Source organism: Trachemys scripta, chromosome 10 (assembly GCF_013100865.1).
Source record: "Trachemys scripta elegans isolate TJP31775 chromosome 10, CAS_Tse_1.0, whole genome shotgun sequence".
NCBI classification, from domain to species: domain Eukaryota; kingdom Metazoa; phylum Chordata; order Testudines; family Emydidae; genus Trachemys; species Trachemys scripta.
Window position 1 is genome coordinate 38,641,571 of NC_048307.1, and position 16,948 is coordinate 38,658,518.

Consider the following 16,948-nt stretch of genomic DNA (forward strand, 5'->3'; position numbering starts at 1 on the left):
CCCCCTTGGTTCACTCTACTTCCCTGTAAAGCTAACCACCCTCCCCTCCCCCCTTCAATCACCGCTTGCAGAGGCAATAAAGTCGTTGTTGCTTCACATTCATGCATTCTTTATCAATTCATCACACAAATAGAGGGATAACTGCCAAGGTAGCCCGGGAGGGCTGGGGGAGGAGGGAAGCACCGGGTGGGGTAGGGGAGGAGGGAAGATCAAGGCCACACTGCACTTTAAAACTTATTGAATGTCAGCTTTCTGTTGCTTGGGCAGTCCTCTGGGGTGGAGTGGTTGGGTGCCCAGAGGCCCCCCCACCGTGTTCTTGGGCGTCTGGGTGAGGAGGCTATGGAACTTGGGGAGGAGGGTGGTTGATTACACAGGGGCTGTAGCGGCGGTCTGTGCTCAAGCTGCCTTTCCTGAACCTCAACCATACATATCAGTTTGTTCCTCCAGTAGCCTCAGCATTGCCTCTTGCCTTCTGTCACCAAGCTGACGCCACCTATCATCTTCAGCCCGCCACTTATTATCTTCAGCCCACCACCTGTCCTCGAGTTCATATTTGCTTTCCTGGACTCTGACATTGTCTGCTTCCACGCATTCTGCTGGGCTCTTTCAGTGTGAGAGGACTGCATGAGCTCAGAGAACATTTCATCGCGAGTGCGGTTTTTTTGCCTTCTAATCTTCGCTAGCCTCTGGGAAGGAGAAGATAGTGTGAGCGTTGAAACATTTGCAGCTGGTCGAGGAAAAAAAAGGGAGAGTGGTAGTTAAAAAGACACATTTTAGAAAACAATGGGTAGACTCTTTCATGGTAAACCTTGCTGTTAACATTACATAGCACATGCGTTTTCGGTACAAGGTCGCATTTTGCCTCTTATTGAGGGTATGCCAGTTTGGTGTGAGAGATCTTTCATGCAGGGCTGGGCAACAGAATTTGGCTTGCAGGCAGCCATGGTAAGACACAGTCTTTTGGCTTCTTTAATCTTCATAACATGTGAGAATGGTTTCAAAGAGCAGCACCCTCATTTCCCATACCAAGCAGCCGTTGGGTTGGCCATTTAAAAGGAAGAGGGGCTGTGGTTTTCGGGTTAACATACAGCACAAACCCAACTAACCCCCTCCCCCCCCACACACACATACACCCAATTCTCTGGGATGATCGCTTCACCCCTCCCCCCACCACGTGGCTAACAATGGGGAACATTTCTGTTCAGCCACAGGCAAACAGCCCAGCAGGAACAGGCACCTCTGAATGTCCCCTTAATAAAATCACCCTATTTCAACCAGGTGACCAGGAATGATATCACTCTCCTGAGGATAACACAAAGAGATAAAGAATGGATATTGTTTGAATGCCAGCAAACACCGGGACCATACGCTGCCATGCTTTGTTATGCAATGATTCCAGACTATGTGCTACTGGCCTGGCGTGGTGAAGTGTCCTACCATGGAGGACGGAATAAGGCTGCCCTCCCCAGAAAACTTTTGCAAAGGCTTTGGGAGTACATCCAGGAGAGCTTTATGGAGATGTCCCTGGAAGATTTCCGCTCCATTCCCAGACACGTTAGCAGATTTTTCCAGTAGCAATATTGCCACGAATGCCAGGGCAAATAAATCATTAAACACGCTTGCTTTTAAACAATTATAATATTTACAAAGGTACACTCACCAGAGGTCCCTTCTCCGCCTGGCGGGTCCGGGAGGCAGCCTTGGGTGGGTTCGGGGGGTACTGACTCCAGGTCCAGGGTGAGAAACAGTTCCTGGCTGTCGGGGAAAACGGTTTCTCCGCTTCCTTGCTGTGAGCTATCTTCAACCTCCTCCTCATCATCTTCCTGGTCCCCAAAACCCGCATCCCTGTTGCGTGCTACTCCATTGACGGAGTCAAAGCACAGGGGTGGGGTAGTGGTGGCTGCACCACCTAGAGTGGCATGCAGCTCATCATAGAAGCGGCATGTCTGGGGCTCTGACCCGGAGCGGCTGTTTGCCTCTCTGTTTTTTTGGTAGGCTTGCCTCAGCTCCTTAAGTTTCACGCAGCACTGCTGCGGGTCCCTGTTATAGCCTTGGTCCTTCATGCCCTTTGAGATTTTTTTCAAATGTTTGGGCATTTCATCTTTTTGAACTTAGTTCTGATAGCACGGATTCGTCTCCCCATACAGCAATCAGATCCCGTACCTCCCATTCGATCCATGATGGGGCTCTTTTGCGATTCTGGGACTCCATCATGGTCACCTCTGCTGATGAGATCTGCACTCACCTGCAGATCGCCATGCTGCCCAAACAGGAAATGAGATTCAAAAGTTCGTGGGCCTTTTCCTGTCTACCTGGCCAGTGCATCTGAGTTGAGAGCGCTGTCCAGAGCAGTCACAATGGAGCACTCTGGGATAGCTCCCGGAGGCTAATACCGTCGAATTACATCCACACTACCCCAAATTCGACCCGGCAATGTCGATTTCAGTGCTAATCCCCTCGTGGGGGGGAGTACAGAAATCAGTTTTAACAGCCCTTTAAGTCGAAAATAACAGCTTCGTCCTGTGGACGGGTGCAGGGTTAAATCGATCTAACGCTGCTAAATTCGACCTAAACTCGTAGTGTAGACCAGGGCATAGATAGCATTGTAAGCGTGCCCAGTACTTCACAGTAGACTATGCTAAACAAAAGAACAGAGGCCCAGATTCCCAGCTGGGGAGGGAAAGTGAACTACAAAGGAGTTTGTAGCACCTCCCCAATCCTGGGTCTGATTTTCCACCAGCCTAGTCCCCAGGGAAGTTTAAAGGTGCATCTACTCAATGAGGATCTAAATTACTTCGACTTGGAAATCAGGAGGCTCTCCCAATAAAGTTCTAAAATTTAAAAATAATAATGAAATGGTTATTTATCTGATCAGACAAATTCAGATCACAGAATTCCATTTTCCAGGCTATGCTCCAAGGTAGTGAGTTGAGGTGCATTCTGGGAGGTACTGAGAATGAAACACATTATAGTGAAACCCCATATATGCGAAATAATTGGGACCAGGGCCAGATCAAATCACCAAAAATCCAAATAATCCAGAGAATGGGCTTCACCCCCAGATGGCAGGTCTCAGACTTCAGGAGATAGGGGGCTGACAGCCCAAACCCCGCTGCCCAGGGCTTGAGCTGTCAGTCCCATTTCAGTTAATACGGAGAGCCGGAAAATGGAGGCTCAGATAAACAGGATTCTACTGTATATGTTCCACTCAGACAGTGTCAACGTTTTGCCAGTGTGTGGTAAGGCAGGTTTATAGGTTTGGGAGAATGCAGAAGCCCCTCAGAACAGTCTAGGACAGTAAACACAGACACTCTGATCACCTCAACACACTGGGCTCATTTGGTTTTTGGATTCAACCTCTGAATCTTCTGCTCTTGAAAACACAAGCCTCTGCCTGGTGTGCTAAAGCAGCAGTTTGACTGGCTCTCTTACGTACCAATAGAAGGAACTGTCATGTACATTAACCAGTTTAATGTATATACCAGTAGGGGTGATGACACACTCGTATGTTTCATGGATTGGTGACAACTGCATGTAGTTGCCGCTTTTCTGTTTTAACACCTGAAATCATACATTTTGATTATATATAGTAAAATATCTGAGGCTGGATTGTAATTGGAGTAGACTCAGATCTGAGATGAGAAAGACAGAAGGTGAAGTGGGAGGGCCACCTCTACTGTTGCCTGTTCCTGGGACCCCATGAAGGCCACTCTGTCAGAGCTCAGTGGGGTCAAGGCTCCACTATATTTGGGGCAGGAGGAGGAAGCAGGGGACTATATTCTTTGTGACATATCTCCCTACTGGGCCTTCTGGTTCCCAAGGGGAAATGCTGCTTAAAGTGGGTGGCTGTGCCCTCAGCCCCTTCTATAAACCCTAACTTTTCCAACCACAGAAGGGGTCAGTAAGTCAGCCTATGAAGTCTCCGGCCCTTCACCCCTTCTTAGGGGTTCTCCACAGGAGGGCTCAATCTGATGCTAGGAAACACTCCTGAGAGGGGTGATTTATAATTGGATCATTGGCCTGGTAAGTCAACAATTTTTGTGTGGCAACCCAACTTTGACAGTGCCTTTTAATGAAGAGATAAGATTAATGATCTGGATTATAGGATTAATTGCATCCTCAGCAAGTTCGCAGATGACACTAAGCCGGGGGGAGAGGTAGATACTCTTGAGGGTAGGGATAGGGTCTAGAGCAGGGGTCTCAAACACGCAGCCTGCGGGCTTATTTTCTGCGACCCGCAAGCTCCTCGCGGCCCCTCCCCCCGCCCTCCCCCAGGTTTACCTAGAACGGCTCCGGCCCGACGTGCACCAGGGGCAGGGCAGGCTACCTGCCTGCTTGCCCTGCCCCCGCACCACTCCGGGAAACCGCTGGAACCTGGGGAAGGAGGGGCGCAGGGGTGTGTGTGGCTGTTGCTTCAGGCACCGCCCCCAGCAACTCCCATTGGCTGCGGTTCCCCGTTCCCGGCCAATGGGAGCTGCTGGGGGCGGTGCTTGAAGCAACAGCCACACACACCCCTGTGTCCCTCCTTCCCCTGGTTCTGTCGGCTTCCAGGAGCGGAGCGGCGCGGGGGCAAGGCAGGCAGGCAGGCAGGCAGGGAGCCTGCCCTGCCCCCGGTACGCATCAGGCCGGAGCCCGCCCCCCGAACCCTTCCTGCAGCTGAACCCCCTGCCCTGAGCCCCCTGCCACACCCTGCACCCCTCCTGCACCCTGACCCCCTGCTGCACCCTTCACCCCTCCTGCACCCCAACCCCCTGCCTTGAACCCCCCACTGCACCCTGCACCCCTCCTGCACCCCAATCCACTGCCCTGAGCCCCCTGCTGTACCCCACACCCTGAGCCCCTGCTGCACCCCAATCCCCTGCCCTGAACCCCTGCCGCATCCCGCACCCCTCCTGCATCCCAACCCCCTGCCCTGAGCCCCCTGCTGCACCCTGCACCCCAACCCCCTGCCCTGAACCCCCCGCTGCACCCTGTACCCCTGTTGCACCCTGCACCCTGACCCCCTGCCCTGAACCCCCCGCTGCGCCCCGCACCCCTGCTGCACCCTGACCCCCTGCCCTGAACCCCCTGCCGCACCTTGCAACCTGACCCCTTGCCCTGAACCCCTGCTGCACCCCGCACACCTCGTGCACCCAAACCCCCTGCCCTGAGCTCCCTGCCGCACCTCTCAGCCCTCCTGCACCCCACACCCTAACTCCTTGCCCTGAGCCTCCGCCACACCCCTCCTGCACCCCCTGGGGGCAGGGAGGGGGCGGAGTTGGGGTGGGGATTTCAGGGAAGGGGTTGGAATGGGGGCAGGGAAGGGGTGGGAAGAGGCGGGGCCAAGGGCGGCAGGGGGGAGGGGTCAGTAAATGCGGCCCTCGGGCCAATGTACTAGTCCTCATGTGGCCTTCGTGGTCATTTGAGTTTGAGACCCCTGGTCTAGAGTGACCTAGACAAATTGGAGGATTGGGCCAAAAGAAAGGACAAGTGCAGAGTCCTGCACTTAGGAAGAAAGAATCCCTTGCGCTGCTACAGGCTGGGGACCGACTGGCTAAGCAGCAGTTCTGCAGAAAAGGACCTAGGGGTTACAGTGGACGAGAAGCTGGATATGAGACAGCAGTGTGCTCTCGTTGCCAAGAAGGCCAATGGCATATTGGACTGTATTAGTAGGAGCATTGCCAGCAGATCGAGGGAAGTGAATATTCCCCTCTGTTCGACACTGGTGAGGCCACATCTGGAGTATTGCGTCCAGTTTTGGTCCCCCCACTACAGAATGGATGTGGCAAATTGGAGAGAGTCCAGCGGAGGGCAACGAAAATGATTAGGGAGCTGGGGCACATGACTTAGGAGGAGAGGCTGAGGGAACTGGGGTTATTTAGTCTGCAGAAGAGAAGAGTGAGGGGGGATTTGATATCAGCCTTCCAATACCTGAAGGGGGGGTTCCAAAGAGGATGGAGCTAGGTTGTCCACAGTGGTGGCTTTGAGCAGGGATTGGACTAGATGACCTCCTGAGGTCTCTTCCAACCCTAATATTCTATGATTCTATGATAAGGGTCATCTGTGTAGCCTAGCAATAGACAACCCAATTTTGAATCACAGAATCAGTTGTCAAGTATCAGAGGGGTAGCCGTGTTAGTCTGAATCTGTAAAAAGCAACAGAGGGTCCTGTGGCACCTTTAAGACTAACAGAAGTATTGGGAGCATAAGCTTTCGTGGGTAAGAACCTCACTTCTTCAGATGCAAGTAATGGAAATCTCCAGAGGCAGGTATAAATCAGTAAATCAGTTGCTTTCTCATTCAGGCTGTGGGAGTTGGGAGTTAACTCAGCACTTCAGGGGTGGGAATGGGATTCAGTCCTTGTGTCATGTGAAACATGAGTCACTGTGTTGGTTCTGAACTTTCTTTACCATAAGGATCCTGTGGTTTTGCTGACAGATTGTTTCCTCTCTCTTCCTTTTTCTCTCTCTTTAGCAGGAAGGAGCGTCCTAACTCTCTGAATGTCTTCCCCCTTGCCGATGGAATGGTACGTGGGCAGATAGGGGCCAAGATCATCCCCACAGTGGACCACTGGCACTTGAGTGACCTCGGCCAGCTGCAGTCCAACTCCAGCTACAAGGTTTTATAGATTGTCATGGAACAAGGGTTTCCCACTGTCAATAGCATCCCACATCTTCATAAAGACAGATACCACCATGTGTCCATAACCCTTTGCAGCCTCTCCCTTTTGTACATCTGATCCTTTCTTATAACAGAACCCTGGGGAGGACGATAGACCTTCAGATGCAGATAAATTTGACATAGGGTGGAGGACTGGTTTTGACAGAACTCATGTTTCTTTGTCACTTTCTGTTTTTTGTCAGTTCTAATTCGTGCTAGTTAGTGTTTTCTGCTGATGGAGCTTGTGTGTGTGTGTGTGTGTGTGAAGTTACGCACCCCTCTTGCCCAGATCCAATGCTGTTTATGAATCATTTGGTGGCAGAAATGATGGAGCCAGTCTTCTGCCTCGTCATTGGAACTGTGTCTCTCTGTCTCACATGGGGCTGGGCACTGTGCTGCTGTGCCATACTCTGCCCTTTCAAGTTGATCTTTGTTTTAATCTTCCTGTCTTTGGGTTCATGTACACTAGACAAAAAAGGTGCTGCCACCACCACTGATGGTAGCAACACCTAATGCCTACAGTGCATCTAAAATGCTTTGTGTCCTTATACAAGTCACTCAGCTGCTATAGAGTGATTGGCATAGCTGGTTGCATTGTGCCACTGTGGAGCAAGCCTTTATGTCACCTTCACAGTCTACACTGGTGATCTGCGTGCGTGAACAAGAAGTCGCAGCACTACACCTGTACTAGTGCTGCTGGCCCTCCCACCGCCATTCTACAATGCTGTGCTCCTCCTTTCAATAACTGAATTGTGCAACGAGCCCCAGCAACTGTATCCCTAGCATCACCCCCAACATTATATAAAAGTGTTATGGAACACTGACCCTGGAAACCATAGGACTTGGCCAAAACGCCCAGAATACCATTCAGATCTCTTGATAATTTGCAAATTTCCCAAAAGCACCTGTTCTGGAGAGCTGTGCTGGGAACTGGGATAAGAGTCCCACAATGCACTGGTATGATCAAGGTTGGAGGGATGTAGAAATGGCACAAACATTTTTGTATAAACTGATTTGCTTTCTGCCTGTGCTGCACCTCTGCTAGGAGACACAGTCCAACCAACGCTTGCATGCACTGTTTATCCCCATGACAATGGAGATAACATTTCCATTTCCATTTAGTCAATTGTATGTATCTTTTGCAGGGGAGAGTAGAGAGAAAGATGGAGTTGCATCCATTTTAATAGACTTGATGAGGCTGCTGTTTTAACCTGTACTCTGTAGCACAGAGACTAAAAGCTTCTTACCCGTAGCTGTCTGCAGTTTATCAATAACTCACTCTCTGCATTTCAGGAAAATTCAGCAGAAATTCAAATAAAACTATAAAAACCTTGAATTCTGAGTTCAGGCAGTGGAGGTTACTAACTGTATGTTTTTGTAATTTGTTAATCTTTTAACAAGAAAGAAATCAATTTATAATGGAAAGAAAATATTGTGCCTTGCTGACAGTGCTCAGCTATGAGTGTATCCATCACGTAACACAGATAAATGTTCAGTGTTTAGAATCATAGAATATCAAGGTTGGAAGGGACCTCAGGAGGTCATCCAGTCCAACCCCCTGCTCAAAGCAGGACCAATTCCCAACTAAATCATCCCAGCCAGGGCTTTGTCAAGCCTGTCCTTAAAAACCTCTAAGGAAGGAGATTCCACCACCTCCTTAGGTAACCCATTCCAGTGCTTCACCACCCTCCTAGTGAAAAAGATTTTCCTAATATCCAACCTAAACTTCCCCCATTGCAACTTGAGACCATTGCTCCTTGTTCTGTCATCTGCTACCACTGAGAACAGTCTAGATCCATCCTCTTTGGAACCCCCTTTCAGGTAGTTGAAAGCAGCTATCAAATCCCCCCTCATTCTTCTCTTCTGCAGACTAAACCATCTCAGTTCTCTCAGTCATGTGCTCCAGCCCCCTAATCATTTTTGTTGCCCTCCGCTGGACTCTTTCCAATTTTTCCATATCCTTTTTGTAGTGTGGGGCCCAAAACTGGACACAGTACTCCAGATCAGGCCTCACCAATGTTGAATAGAGGGGAATGATCACGTCCCTCGATCTGCTGGCAATGCCCCTACTTATACAGCCCAAAATGCTGTTAGCCTTCTGTCCCTAGTCTGTAACAGTGAATGGGATTCTTCTGTCCTAAGTGCAGGACTCTGCACTTGTCCTTGTTGAACCTCATCAGGTTTCTTTTGGCCCAACCCTCTAATTTGTCTACGTCCCTCTGTATCCTATCCCTACCCTCCAGCGTATCTACCACTCCTCCCAGTTTAGTGTCATCTCCAAATTTCCTGAGAGTGAAGTCCACGCCATCCTCCAGATCATTAATGAAGATATTGAACAACCTTTGGGGCACTCCGCTTGGGGCACTGCTAGTGAGTTATCCTGCCAACTAGACATGGAGCCATTGATCACTATCCGTTGAGCCCGACAATCTAGCCAGCTTTCTATCCACCTTATAGTCCATTAATCCAGCCCATACTATTTTAACTTGCTGGCAAGAATACTGTGGGAGACCGTATCAAAAGCTTTGCTAAAGTCAAGGAATAACACATCCACTGCTTTCCCCTCATCCACAGACCACGTTATCTTCTCATAGAAGGCAATTAGGTTAGTCAGGAATGACTTGCCCGTGGTGAATCCATGCTGACTATTTCTGATCTCTTTCCTCTCCTCTAAGTGCTTCAGAATTGATTCCTTGAGGACCTTCTTCATGATTTTTCCAGGGACTGAGGTGAGGCTGACTGGCCTGTAGTTCCCCGGATCCTCCTTTTTCCCTTTTTTAAAGATGGGGACTACATTAGCCTTTTTCCAGTCATCCGGGACCTTCCCCGATCGCCATGAATTTTCAAAGATAATGGCCAATGGCTCTGCAATCACATCCACCAACTCCTTTAGCACCCTCGGATGCAGCGCATCTGGTCCCATGAACTTGTGCTCGTCCAGTTTTTCTAAATAGTCCCAAACCACTTTTTTCTCCACAGAGGGCTGGTTACCTCCTCCTCATACTGTGCTGCCCAGTGCAGCAGTCTGGCAGATGACCTTGTTTGTGAAGACAGAGGCAAAAAAAGCATTAAGTACATTAGCTTTTTCCACATCCTCTGTCACTAGGTTGCCTCCCTCATTCAGTAAGGGGCCCACACTTTCCTTGACTTTCTTCTTGTTGCTAACATACCTGAAGAAATCCTTCTTGTTACTCTTAACATCTCTTGCTAGCTGCAACTCCAAGTGTGATTTGGCCTTCCTGATTTCACTCCTGCATGCCTGAGCAATATTTTTATACTCCTCCCTGGTCATTTGTTCATTCTTCCACTTCTTGTAAGCTTCTTTTTTGCGTTTAAGATCAGCAAGGATTTCACTGTTAAGCCAAGCTGGTCGCCTGCCATATTTACTATTCTTTCTACACATTGGGATGTTTTTTCCCTGCAACCTCAATAAGGCTTCTTTAAAATACAGCCAGCTCTCCTGGACTGCTTTGCCCCTCATGTTATTCTCCCAGTGGATCCTGCCCATCAGTTCCCTGAGGGAGTCAAATTCTGTTTTCTGAAGTCCAGGGTCTGTATTCTGCTGCTCTCCTTTCTTCCTTGTGTCAGGATCCTGAACTCGACCATCTCGTGGTCACTGCCTCCCAGGTTCCCATCCACTTTTGCTTCCCCTACTAATTCTTCCCGGTTTGTGAGCAGCAGGTCTAGAAGAGCTCTGCCCCTAGTTGGTTCCTCCAGCACTTGCACCAGGAAATTGTCCCCTACACTTTCCAAAAACTTCCTGGATTGTCTGTGCACTGCTGTATTGCTCTCCCAGCAGATATCAGGGTGATTAAAGTCTCCCATGAGAACCAGGGCCTGCGATCTAGTAACTTCTGCTAGTTGCTGGAAGAAAGCCTCGTCCACTTCATCCCCCTGGTCTGGTGGTCTATAGCAGACTCCCACCACGACATCACCCTTGTTGCTCACACTTCTGAACTTAATCCAGAGACTCTCAGGTTTTTCTGCAGTTTCATACCGGAGCTCTGAGCAGTCATACTCCTCTCTTACATACAGTGCAACTCCCCCACCTTTTCTGCCCTGCCTGTCCTTCCTGAACAGTTTATATCCATCCATGACAGCACTCCAGTCATGTGAGTTATCCCGCCAAGTCTCTGTTATTCCAATCACATCATAGTTCCTTGACTGTGCCAGGGACTTCCAGTTCTCCCTGCTTGTTTCTCAATATGGGGCACTGGGTTTAAGGAAGGTAGCCTCTGGGGGGTGGGTTAGGCTGTGTGTTATGGAAAATCCTGGATGCATAGGTTGTTAAGGTAGATATCCTAAAGCAGAATAAGTCATAGCTTGTGGAAGATATAGCATGAGTAAGTGTTGGGTAGTGAAGGATACTAAGTGGGTAATGGGTTCACTGTTTGGGATGGAGGTATCCCGCATGCAAACCTCTTAATTGCTCTCTGTTAGGCAGTACTTTCTGCTTTAAGTGTTATTTAATAAATGCTCTTGCTTGGCCGTTGAAATGCATTGCAGTGCTGCAAATACTTTGTTGACTTTATTATGCTTTTCTTTTGTGGTGCTCTAAGTTCTCTCTGTGTTGGGAACATAGCTGATGTTCCACTGCTATCAGATGCACACTGATAGCTTACTTGCCTGGTCTCTTTTCTCCTAACTCTCTGAACTGATTTTTCATCTTCAAGAGTCTGATTATTAAATATTTTTACATTTTCATTATTATTATCATTTATTATTATTATTATTTTATTTATTGGTTTTTTGCTTTTTGTAACTAGATTAGGTTTTGTTTTGCTTTTTTTTTTTTTACATTTAACATTTTATATTTTGTAGATTTAGTCCTTAATGCTTTTTGGGTTTGTTTTTATGTATTGTATTTTCAGTGTTAAAATAATAGAATTGTGACTGCTCATGGTGACACATTACTCCTAGAATTTTGGGCTTTTACAATGCATTTTGGAGGTCACAGCTACACATTTGAAGTTTAGGAGGCTCACAGGTCTGATTCTAGGTAAGTGGTGGCTGTGGAGAGTATCCTTTTGTATGTGAAGGATTATGGAGATCACCCCCTGAACTATAGGATAGCTAGTGAGTGAGGGAGATTTGGTGGTAGAGAGGGGGAGAAGGAATATCTCAGCAGTGTCTAGTAGAGTTCCTGGAAGGTTAAAAGGAATATCTTGGCTGTATCTAAGGGTTTTGCAGTGGATGGTCCCAAAATGGACTGGTTGGCTCTGGAGAATATTCCATACGTAAGTGGTAGATTCGCTGGAGGGTAGGGATAGGATACAGAGGGACCTAGACAAATTAGAGGATTGGGCCAAAAGAAACCTGATGAGGTTCAACAAGGACAAGTGCAGAGTCCTGCACTTAGGACGGAAGAATCCCATTCACTGTTACAGACTAGGGACAGAATGGCTAGGAAGCAATTGGCCTCAGACCCAAATGAGATCTGTAGAAAAGGACCTAGGGGTTACAGTGGACGAGAAGCTGGATATGAGTCAACAGTGTGCCCTTGTTGCCAAGAAGGCATTTTGGGCTGTATAAGTAGGGGCATTGTCGGCAGATCGAGGGACGTGATCATTTCCCTCTATTCGACATTGGTGAGGCCTCATCTGGAGAACTGTGTCCAGTTTTGGGCCCCATACTACAAGAAGGATGTGGAAAAATTGGAAAGAGTCCAGCGGAGGGCAACAAAAATGATTAGGGGGCTGGAGCACATGACTTATGAGGAGAGGCTGAGGGAACTGGGATTGTTTAGTCTGCAGAAGAGAAGAATGAGGGGGGATTTGATAGCTGCTTTCAACTACCTGAAAGGGGGTTCCAAAGAGGATGGATCTAGACTGTTCTCAGTGGTAGCAGATGACAGAACAAGGAGTAATGGTCTCAAGTTGCAATGGGGGAGGTTTAGGTTGGATATTAGGAAAATCTTTTTCACTAGGAGGGTGGTGAAGCACTGGAATGGGTTACCTAGGAATCTCTTCCTTCGAGGTTTTTAAGGACAGGCTTGACAAAGCCCTGGCTGGGATAATTTAGTTGGGAATTGGTCCTGCTTTGAGTAGGGGGTTGGACTGGATGACCTCCTGAGGTCCCTTCCAACCCTGATATTCTATGATTCTATGAATTAAGAAGCATAACTGACGATGTGTGGTAGACCATGGTGGTTATCCCATGAGTGTGTTTTGAGTGGAGGATTATATAAATAAGCAGCAGTGCATGGGGCATGCTTTTGGAATAGGAGTAGCACCCATGGCATTGCTGGTTTAGTGTTTTTGAATGTGGTTTTATTTACATTTTACACTGAATAATGGTGCATTTTTAGCCCCTTTGCTTCCGAGTGTTGGGAGTGCAGTGGCAGGTGTTTGTCAAAGTAACGTAAGTCCCAATGCATTGGAGTTGCCCACGAAACCCTCTGATTTGATACTTTGCCCTTGCACATTAGAATGGAAGCATCCAGAATAGGAATTTTAAAAGGTTGTGAGAAGTCTAATGTTCAAATATAGCAGCCTAAGTAAAATGTCTATATTTCAAATTTGATGCCCAGATCAGTAAGTAGCTTCACAAATGACCATTTAATGCACCAGGATGATGATCTGAACATCCATACAGGAGAAGTGGGTGTGCTGTTTGGGCTCACAATCCAAAAAGGTCAAGCAAAAAAAGTGGATAAAATTTGATAGCAACATTTTAAAAAAATAAACAAATTCAATTTCAGTGTCTGCGCTGTAAATAATCAGGAAATGGGTGTGGCACAGGACACTTGGTTTGAATGAGCATGGACAGAGAGACTTCAATGTCTTTCTAATTAAAGTAGTATGTCAATAACGGGTATGGTTGTTTTTTTTTTTTGTTTTTTTGTTTTTTTAAGAATGCATGGCTGCCAAGGGTTACATTGCCATTTTTTCACTATCTTCATTCCCATCCCACTTGGAACTGTTTTGTCGCATCATGAAATTGTTAGGAAGAAGGACTGTAGAACACAGACTTCCAAAAAACTGAGGTGCAGACAACATCACAGTTCCAAGACTGTGAGGCCTAAGCTAGTACCTAGTTTTAAAGAGTAATTAACAAACTAAGTAGAAGCAGAAACTTCCTAGCAACTGCACAGAAGAGAAGATGCAAATAGGGGTGGCGATAACTATAGTAAGGAAATTGGGGGGTAGGTATATATCAAATAGCTTTTTCACCCAACTGGAAAACATTGTAATATGTTGCTCTAGAAGTTCACTTTGCTATCCTCTTTCAGGAAATGCTTTAAGTGGCCTTGGGAGGTAGTGGGGGTGAACGGTTAGAAACCCTGCCAAGAAGACTTGGGAGATCTCATTTGGGTCTGAGGCCAATTGGTCACTGATGAGAAGGTGAACCGGCTGAAATGGTGCTTTCTTAATTGGCAAGCAGGGAGTGCAGCATCAAATGGTGTGGTATTCTTGAAAGCTTCCTGTATTTTTCAGGATGTGGTAGGATGAGGAATGGGGCCATAATTTATGTTGAACAGGGACTTGGTTTGAGCACATTTCAGGTTGGAAATACATCTCAAGGGGTTATTTATGACATCTTTTGATTTCTAAACTCTTGGTCCTGTCTTTCATCCAGTTGGGAAGAACCACATGTGTTGTCATCCTGGGTCCATGCCTGGCTGTCTTCTACGTGAGCTAATACAGACATGTAGCTCTCCCCTACTAGTGAAGTGAGACCATTTCAGCTTGAATACCGACTTTACTTCAGCTGCCTAGTATCAAAAATATTTACCTGTCCCTTCAAATGAAGTGGTAGCATTAGAAATCTATTAAACAAGTTCTGTGCCAATGAACTACTGTAATGATGGATCCAGAGCATCTATGAAGCCGCTTCATAGAAGTCTGTATCACTTTCCAGAAATGATTGTGCTTTCCTTCTTGCACTGGGTATCTTGGAAGACATTGGCCTGATTTTCAGAAGTGCTGAGCACCCATAAATCCCAGTGAAGTCAAGGGAAGCTGCAGCTGTTTTTCACCTTTGAAAATCAGGTCACATTCCATTATGAGTAGACCTTATATCTCACGTAACTTCTGAAGACCTGAAATGCCATCTGTGTTGGTAATAAAAAAAGAGGGGGATCTGTATTTATACCAGGTAGGATTTGCTTGCTGAGTTCTGTACAGGAACTTGCTGTTCATTTGCAGTGCTAAGCAGGCACAATAAGCTCTGGGTGTTCAGTTTGTGGTACTCATTTTCCATAATTTGCTACAAGGCATTCATCAATCCAGTAAATATGGAATTATGTGAAACATATAGATGCACTTTTTCCTTTCTGTTTTCTCCTTCTTTGTATTGTCATAGTGCCCAAATGATGAAATGTCTGAATCTGGGCAGTCTTCTGCAGCTGCCACTCCAAGCACCACTGGGACAAAGTCCAACACACCAACCTCATCTGTGCCCTCTGCTGCTGTCACACCCCTAAATGAGAGTTTGCAACCCATCAGTGACTACAGTGGAACAGCCAAGAACAATAAGAGGGCACGGGAAAAGCGAAACAGCAGGAACATGGAAGTGCAGGTCACCCAGGAGATGAGGAATGTCAGCATAGGTATGGCAGGTGTATTCTTCTGTGTATATTCTTTGCTAGCCAACCTGTTGCATGCCCACTTTAATAAAAGGCATACATGGGCATTGTATGCCCCCCCACCCCCCCGCCCCGTCTTCTCTTTTGCAGACTGAACCAAAGAATTTTTTTCGATCTTTCATCATAGGTCATGTTTTCTAGACCATTAATCATTTTTGTTCCTCTTCTCTGAACTTTCTCCAATTTGTCCACATATTTCCTACACCCTGGTACCCACTGGACGCAGTATTCCAGTTGAGGCCTTATCAGTGCTGAGTAGAGTAGAAGAATTACTTCTTGTGTGTTGCTTACTACTCTCCTCCTAATACATCCCTAGAGCAATTCAAAGGAACTGAACACCTTTTTATGGATCATGTTTAAGCTTGATAGCTGAAACTTTTGCCACAGCTGTTATTTCTGCCATGTCCTTAATAAATGAAACCTAGGAGCAGCACTCAGTGCTGGGGGCAAATATGGATGACTTGAAATTTCAGTATTATATGTTTTTTGCAGCTAGAGTTAAAATGTGGGTGATAGAAGTGCATCAGAGCAGAATGGAGAAGACAGGTTTCTGAAACCGAGGTCCAGTGTTCCGAAAGGAGTGGAGAGGGGCTGGATTTTCCTTGTAAAATCATAATCATTTTCAATGTTTGGGGAAATCTTCCTCAACTTTTTTTAAAATTTAGAAACTTGAGAACCATTGGTATAAGGAGCCCTGTTCTGGCAACAGATGCACACCATGTTTTGTCTTAAAATGTGACGAATGTTGCCAAGTGTTGCACATTGATAACCTGAAGCAATGAAATGAATACTATAAAGGTATCATGAGTTTTGTATACAGTAACTCCTCGCTTAACGTTGTAGTTATGTTTCTGAAAAATGTGACTTTAAGCAAAATGATGTTAAGCAAATCCAATTTCCCCATAAGAATTAATGTAAATGGGGGGTTAGGGTCCAGGGAATTTTTTTTCACCAGACAAAAGACCATATTATATATATGTATACATAGCATAAGTTTTAAACAAATAATTTAATACTGTACACAGCAATGATGATTGTGAAGCTTGGTTGAGGTGGTGGAGTCAGAGGGTGGGCTATTTCCCAGGGAATGCCTTACTGCTAAATGATGAACTTGGCTGATCCCTCAAGGGTTAACACATTGTTGTTAATGTAGCCTCATACTCTGCAAGGCAGCACGAATGGAGGGAGGGGAGACAGCATGGCAGACAGAGACAGAGATACACACACTGTGTGTGTGTGTGTGTGTGTGTGTGTGTGTGTGTGTGTGTGTGTGTGNTTTTACTGTGTGTGTGTGTGTGTGTGTGTGTGTGTGTGTGTGTGTGTGTGTGTGTGAGAGAGAGAGAGAGAGAGAGAGAGATGCGCATTGCCCCTTTAAGTACGCTGAACTTCTCTAAGTAGATTCTTTTTAAGTAGACCAGGAAGTTGAGACAGCAGCTGCTGCCAGCACGCTCCCTCCGTCCTGAGCCCTGTCATGTGTGTGTTCCCCCCCCCCCATGGAGATGGGGTAAGCAGGCAGGGGCACGGGGGAGGGGGACACCCTGATATTAGCCCCCCTCTTTCCCCTCTCCCCCCCCCCGCCCCACACAGCAAGCAAGAGGCTCCCGGGAGCAGCTCCAAGGCAGAGGGCAGGAGCAGCACATGGCAGTGGGGGGAGGGACAGCTGAACTGCCGGCAATTGATAGCCTGCTGGGCGGCTGCCGCACAGGGAACTTAGGGGAGCGG

At 47.2% G+C, this 16,948-nt stretch overlaps 1 protein-coding gene across 29 annotated transcripts in view; it reads left to right on the forward strand.

Moving 5' to 3' along the window:
* Positions 1 to 16,948, forward strand: part of MAPK8IP3 (mitogen-activated protein kinase 8 interacting protein 3) — a 174,831-nt gene that overhangs the window by 63,882 nt on the left and 94,001 nt on the right. For 15 of the 29 annotated variants that reach the window (XM_034782838.1, XM_034782851.1, XM_034782840.1 and 12 more), the window contains 2 exons: positions 6,454 to 6,598; positions 14,944 to 15,190. In XM_034782838.1, the coding sequence (XP_034638729.1) occupies positions 6,454 to 6,598; positions 14,944 to 15,190 (392 nt within the window). The remainder of the gene's footprint in view (positions 1 to 6,453; positions 6,599 to 14,943; positions 15,191 to 16,948) is intronic. The other 14 variants (XM_034782857.1, XM_034782863.1, XM_034782860.1 and 11 more) reach the window with 3 other exon arrangements.